Source organism: Scomber japonicus, chromosome 8 (genome assembly GCF_027409825.1).
Source record: "Scomber japonicus isolate fScoJap1 chromosome 8, fScoJap1.pri, whole genome shotgun sequence".
NCBI classification, from domain to species: domain Eukaryota; kingdom Metazoa; phylum Chordata; class Actinopteri; order Scombriformes; family Scombridae; genus Scomber; species Scomber japonicus.
Window position 1 is genome coordinate 21,506,070 of NC_070585.1, and position 6,958 is coordinate 21,513,027.

The 6,958-nt window shown below is 40.2% G+C and overlaps 1 protein-coding gene across 1 annotated transcript; it reads left to right on the forward strand.

The window, feature by feature from the left end:
• The first annotated feature begins 1,030 nt into the window (after window positions 1-1,030).
• LOC128362812 (uncharacterized) lies at window positions 1,031-6,660 on the forward strand. The gene is made up of 5 exons (XM_053323664.1): window positions 1,031-1,085; window positions 1,167-1,211; window positions 1,302-1,462; window positions 2,273-3,065; window positions 6,458-6,660. The coding sequence occupies exons 1-5, from the start codon at window positions 1,031-1,033 to the stop codon at window positions 6,658-6,660; spliced, it is 1,257 nt and encodes a 418-aa protein (XP_053179639.1).
• Window positions 6,661-6,958: the final 298 nt, after the last annotated feature.

A 6,958-nucleotide genomic window follows, 5' to 3' on the forward strand; every position in this document is an offset into this window, starting at 1 on the left:
ATGATGAAAACAGTATTAAAGTTAGGAGCTACAGCACCGAGATATCTGAATATCCAACTCTCAAACATGCATTAAGTTTATGACATTTAGTGTGACAGCATTCCTATAAAAATGCAGCTTGAGTCTCATTTTTAACGCTTAAAAGTGAACATGCCAAGACGAAAGACGGCAGCTTTTTTAATGCTCAGAGTAGATAGTCATCTCCCAGTCACACAACTCTTAAAAAAACAGGTGTTTTCTGGGTAAAATAACCACCTTTTGGAGCAGAAATCTCTAACTAGTCATCATAAAAAACAACGCAGGTTGTCATCTTTGATTTTTACAGTTTTTTTGAGCTGAGATATTTTGTTAGTAGGCAGCATTTTCTCCAGTTGTCTCAGCAGGTGATGCTTTCCTCCCAGACTTAATGGGGAGTTTCCATTTGAAGTCTGCTCTTTATGGCTTTGCTGCTGAAGTCCGGGGGCTTTTTTTATTCCTAATTGGCGCCAAAGGCCCCATATTAAACGGTATTAAGAGGGGGGTTAAGAAACAAGAATGGGTCTCAAAGTTGCAGAGCTCCTATTGGACAGGAGATCATGTTTCGGGGTGACTGACACACACATCTGTATTTAACCCACTTGGCCCTGTCAGTGCAGTGAAGACAGCGTCCAGAGACAGGTGAGTAAAATGTGGTGTGAGGATTTCTGTGATGAGGTGTTCACAACAGATCATCTGAACTGCAGTTTATACAGTTAACTGGTGTAAACTCGTCTCTTGAGTTTTATAGTGATCAAAGTGGATTTAAACTGTAGTAGGTCTCCAGGTGTAAATTCAGAGATAAGTTTACTCTACTACCTTTGACACATTTGTTTGTAAATCTGTTACATGTTAATATCCTTAAGAAAAGTCAAATCAAACATATGACAAGAAAGTTACCTGAATACGTTTAAATATATTGATATGATATATGATTGTATTATTTTATGATAATTGACTTTCTTTCTTTTCTTTCTTCTCAAAACACTACCTCTCTGGTCTGCAGAGGTTCAAGATGACTTCTACATTATGGTTGGCGGGGACGCTGTGCTGTTTGACGTGGCTCCCAGGTCAGCTTTGATTCTTTGATGTACAACTTCTCAAGTGTATGCTAGATTAACATTCAACAAATAATCTGTATCCTCTTTCAGGCTTTCTGGATGCCAAATCATTATTGAACACCATCAAGCAGGAAGGTAAGAGCAGATATTAAATCACTTTTCAGAACAAAATTCAGTTCATCTTTTTTAAGGGACTGATCATCTTCTTCCTCACTGGTTTAACAGAGATGGTCCCTGTCAGTGAGGTGAATATTGACTCTGAGAGGGCAAATGACTTTCTGACTCACTCCAGACCAAAGCGAAATGCTGACCCCAGATGGTACAGAGGCAACCCAGACTTCCAGTCTTATTACCGATACTACAGCAGCATTGGACACACTGAGGGGGTGAGACGCAGACTCTGGTCTCCTGTAATAATCTGTTTCCTGCCAAGACAACATGCTTAGTGCAAGTACAAATATTCTTATTCTGGATGATCCCAGCGAGACTAAACTTCTTACTCTGGTTGCATAACTTCCATAATTAATGTATAAGGATAATTTTATTCAAAAACAGGATTTACACATGAATTCAGTGATATTAGATTGTAAAGCCAACATATAGTACAAACAAACTGTCTTTATTCATATTCATATATACCCTAAAGGGTTTTTGAAATGTCACAGATTATGGGATTATGGGATTTTACTCTGTCTGGTGGAGACCCCACTGTCTAAAACAAGGAGTCATGAGATTACTCCGTGCTGCCACAAAACAATTACCTCTACAGGGGAACTAAAACTAAATGACGTGTAGTTTAATACATTTTAGTTTAATCTCTGTTTCCTCTCCCATTTTGAATAACTGGATAGTTGTATTTTTAAAATGAATTCAAAGAAAAAGATCACTGATTAAATTGGTCTGAAAACATTGCAACCAGATGCAAGTAAACATAGCTTCATTTTAAACAGTCACAAGTCCAAAAGGTTGGGAACACTGATGTCGAGCTAAATGATCAAACTGGGAATACAGTTTGTCTTTAAGCCATGTAGCGTGCTTCTGGTTTTATGGATTCTGATCTGTAAAATATAGAAATAACATATAATTCTTCACTTATTTCTCTTTATTAAAGTTTTTTTTTGATTGATATTCATTGTGTTTTTGTAAGTCGGTGAATTCAGTGTCTCAAGCTGTTCTTCGTATTTTCCTCCTCTCAGCTGTACGAGATCGACAAGCTGCGGATGCTCTACCAGCAGATGAGGTACCTGGAGCAAACCTATGGCCCCGATGCTGGTTATTTCCAGAGCAAACTGGGAGTGCCGATGATCATGTGCGACCCGCTCACCGACAAGAAATGCAAAGTGGCTCCTCCTCCTCCTCCACCTCCTATGAAAGGTGTCCCAAAGCCCAAAGAGCCTGAAGGCACCCCTGCTCCTCTCCCTCTTCTCCCTCTGGGTCCAGGTATCTCCCAGGCTGATGTGCTCTACCTGTGCAACAAGAAGGACCCCCTCTGCAAGCCCCACATCGTCTACCTGCCCAGCGGTGCCGTGCCCGTCCTCTGCGATCCCCGCTACCACCCCCACTGCACCCCCCAGAAGATGCCCCCAGCCCCAGTTGCAGTGCCCCAACCTCCTCCACCGCCACCAAAGAAGTCAGCTCCACCTCCACCTCCAATTATCCTCGTCAAGAAGTCTCCCCCAGCGCCCATCCGCACCTTCAAGGCCATGGAGTACGACTGTGACCCTTACTGGGACCCCGACTGCCTGATTGACCACCCACCCAGGGCCATCAAGGGGAAGGTTGTGGCTGCACCACCTCCTCCTGCTCCTGTGGAGGAAGAGGAAGAACCTGTGGAGGAGCCAGCACCCCCTGCTCCTATCGCGAAGAAAGTCTCCCTCCCCTACCCTTACTTCTACCCTGCCCCTTACAACCCCAGGGATGATCTGTACGACCCCATCCGCTTCCAGTACCCTCAGCCTGATGCTGCTGCTGATGAGCCTGCAGAGGACGGTCAGTAAGACATCGAGGACGTGAGGGAGGAAAAGAGTTTCTCTTTAAACGAAACAGACTTTGATTGAAAACATCTAAGTTGCACAATTGCATATTTTGGGGAGTCATTGATCAATTGTACCGCCTGTACTAAAGCATGAACAAGCTGCAGAGTTTGTTTAAACCTTAATAAATTGAGTGTAAATGTATTTTACTCACTGTGCAGTTTCCTTTCAGCATGTAAAAAAGCAGTTTTCAGTTAACACAAGCATGTAATGCAAATGATTTTGAATAATGAAATAATAAAATGTCACAAAACAATTTTCCACTAGTGAATTGTTGGTTGTAATTTGGCTTTGAATATGCTGTTTAAAAAGGTGCAAGAAGACAGAAAAGAACAGTGCCACATGGCAGGTAAAGGCAGACTAGTAAAGCAGAAGTGCCAGCATGCAGGCTGGGGGTCATTATGTCTGAGTTCTGCTATATATTTAATACTCATATAAATGCTGACTCCTGTTAGACCTCCACCTTGAGACCTGTGAGCCGTCATCCTTCCCTCGTATCTCCTGCTGTGTGCGCCTGTCTGTCCAAACCTCCAGAGGCTCTCAAACAGCAGGAACACAACTTCAAAAGACAAGTTAACCGCAAACACTCACAGCTCCAAACAATAAAGCTGTAACTACACCAGCTCCACATAGCTGACTTTCATGGGCTCATTTAAAAGTACAGGCCTGAGATTTTTATGAGCTGTGTGTTGTGTAAAGTACCATAATGTCTATCCTGTTATAATTTACACTATAATCATTCAGGCTTAGAAAAGAGACTCAAAGTCCCAATATTCATGTGCAGTGGATTTGCTGTTCTGCACACCCAAGAAAGAATGTACATTTATATTAGATTTATTGTTATTACTTTGTGCAGATTTTCATGGGTAATGCATGTGATTGCTTTATGCTGACTTTGCTCCACATATCCCAGGATTGCCCAATCAGTATCCTCAAGTTTAATGTTGGTATCATTTTGATTTGTGCTCTATTGTAGGTTTATATTTTCTTAAAATTCAATCACATGTAATGTGTAAGGCTGGGTTGTTTAGTTGGCGATGTTTTCATCTCAGGCTTTTTCTGATGGACTTGATCAAACATTTGTCAGCGTTTTTGCCTTTTAACATGCTTCCGTTTCTGTTTTATGAGGTCAGCTTTAATAGCTGCCTTTATTTTGAACATACTTAAAATACATGCATGTAAATAAACCACAATTTCACACCTTCATCCAGCTGTTTTAACTGTCTGAACCTACCTGATTTCTGAACATTTTGAGGATGTAACACCTCTTAGATCTCAAATGTGCCTCAAAGCATATTTGACAAAGCGTTTTATTAGTTTATAAACATATTTTCAAGGAAATGGGGTTCCCTGATGGCATACACTTTTGTTAGTAGAAAAATGCTTCTATTATTGTAGAAAATGGCAGAGGTCCTGCTTTGAGCCCTCAATTTGTTCAATTATTGTTCTAAATAGGCAAAACACAAAATCCCAGTTTTGTTCAGTTAAACAGCAATCATACAATATTATTCAGAAACATCAGACAAACAAACTGGTGATAAATCAACTGATATACACCATCATCATAGTGTTTTTCTACCTGGTTGTGGTGTAATTAATCAGGAAGTAGAATATATGGTGAAATGCACAATTTGTGTTTCAACTGCAAACTTTCTAGGTTCAGGAATATGTGTGTGTTGATTTTTTGCCTGGATAGCAGTATTGATGGTGTTAGCATAAAGTAACACGACCAACTTTAGGGCATATTTTCCCTTTCTAGTCTTTTAGGTTAAATGGCAACAACAGCTGTTATCCAACCATAATGTTTGCAGCAACAGCAACACAATCTTAAATATAATCACATTTCATGAAAGACCACTGAACACGAGTACAGCTTGCTTCGCAGGTTAGGGTTGTGAAGTATTGGTCTTGCGAGAGGGACAAACAAAAGGCATGTGGTAGCGTTGCAGTTTAGCAGATTCTTGCAGATACATCTTTATTTTCTTCAGATTTCTTCAAGCTGGTTTGGAACATCCTTTAGTCAACAGAAGAAAGGGGATTTCCCCACAATTTATCATCATTATCTGCATTTTAGCGCCTGTGAATGTGTCAAATAAACTGTGAAGATGCATTACATTGTTGGGACTTTTTATCTTCTCATCCTTCTCTTTGTATAATTCATGTTCAGTCATTTATAGAACTATTACTCCTTACTTTAGATTCAAATACAATGTAGTTATATATAAAAAGTTTAATTTCAAAACGCCATGTCACAAAAAAAAACAGTTACACCACATCCTCCATGACATACTATTAGAAAATTGAAGACTAACTCATGTTTCAATATATTAAACCATGCTAGCGACTCTATGGAAAGCAGTTTGTCAGTCAAAGTGCTCACATATTCAGTGAAATAGCTCGATAACTACTTGTGACATTTGAGGGTCCTCAGTGTGTGTTATGCTAATTGCAAAAATTTGTAGGAGTTTGTTGACCAATTTAAAAGTGATCAAATGCCTGAAAGTAAGAGTCAGACTAATCTGTCTACACGTGTTGCCTATGGTAGTTTTACATATTGTTTCTATGCACTCATAAATGTTCAAGTCAAATCAGTTTCATTTATATAGCACTAAATCACAGTGGACACACACTTTGACATACTTTTTATGACTAGTAAGTTCTTAGACTTAGAAGGATCGCCATGAAACTTGGTCCAGGTGTTCACTGTCCCTATGGGATGAATCCAGCTACCTTTAGTGACCCCACTGCTTTTCATCTATAGCACTCCTCCACTAAATAACCAAAACTAAAACAGTTATTACAGAGTACACTCATTGTGTTTCAGCCTTTATGAACTTCTGTTATCAGAGATAATTTCAGATTCATTATGTTATCATGGTCTGTCAGTCAGGCCTGCTGCAATGCTACAGGTCACTGCGTAAAAGATAAATGTACAACTGAAGGCTGAGATTGTTTCACTGATCCAGTCCCGGTCCCCACCTACAGTCCCCCTAGTTCACTTTACATATCTCCCATATCTCTGCACCATTTGCAGAGATACTAGTGACACATTCATCCTTGTACTGTAAGGAAGTCAGTTATACTTCCCCTCTTCCCTGTGTTTTCTTCTCGTTGTTTCCCCTTCCTAGTGTTTTATGTTTGTCCCGTGCGTGTGGCTTCCTGGTTTTCCTCTCCCACCATTCAACCTGAGCACCTGCAGCTGGTGTACTTATCAACTCTACAAACCACAGCAGTATAAAATCCAGGTTAATCTCTTCACACTCCGCAAGTCACTACCACCAAGTTACTTATAACCCATTAATTTGTTTCTCTGATCTTTGCTAATCCTATTCTCTGTCTGTGTCTTAGGTTCACTACCCCAGCTTCCAATATACCCACCATGTGAGCCTTGTCCTCGTCTGCCAGTTTGGATCGTGGATCTCCTGTTTGCTCTGCCCTGTATGAAGCCCCTAAACCCTGCCTGCTCCCAGCTCCTTTTTGCCATGTCCAAATCCAAGAACTCAGCTAAGCCATCTTTCCACAATTCAAGCTACAATAAACTGCCCTTTTAATCATTCCTTTATCTCCTGGTCTGTGTTTGCATTTGGATCCTAAATTGAACAACTACAACATAAGGCTCCAGTGTAAGAATGTACTATTCATAAAGAGTATGTCAAAGTGTGTGTCTGCTGTGATTTAGTGCTATATAAATAAAACTGACTTGACTCGAACATTGCATAGTGCATAGAAACAATATGTAAAACTACCATAGGCAACACGTGTAGGCAGATTAGTTTGACTCTTACTTTCAGGCATTTGATCACTTTTAAATTGGTCAACAAACTCCTACAAATTTTTTCAATTAGCATA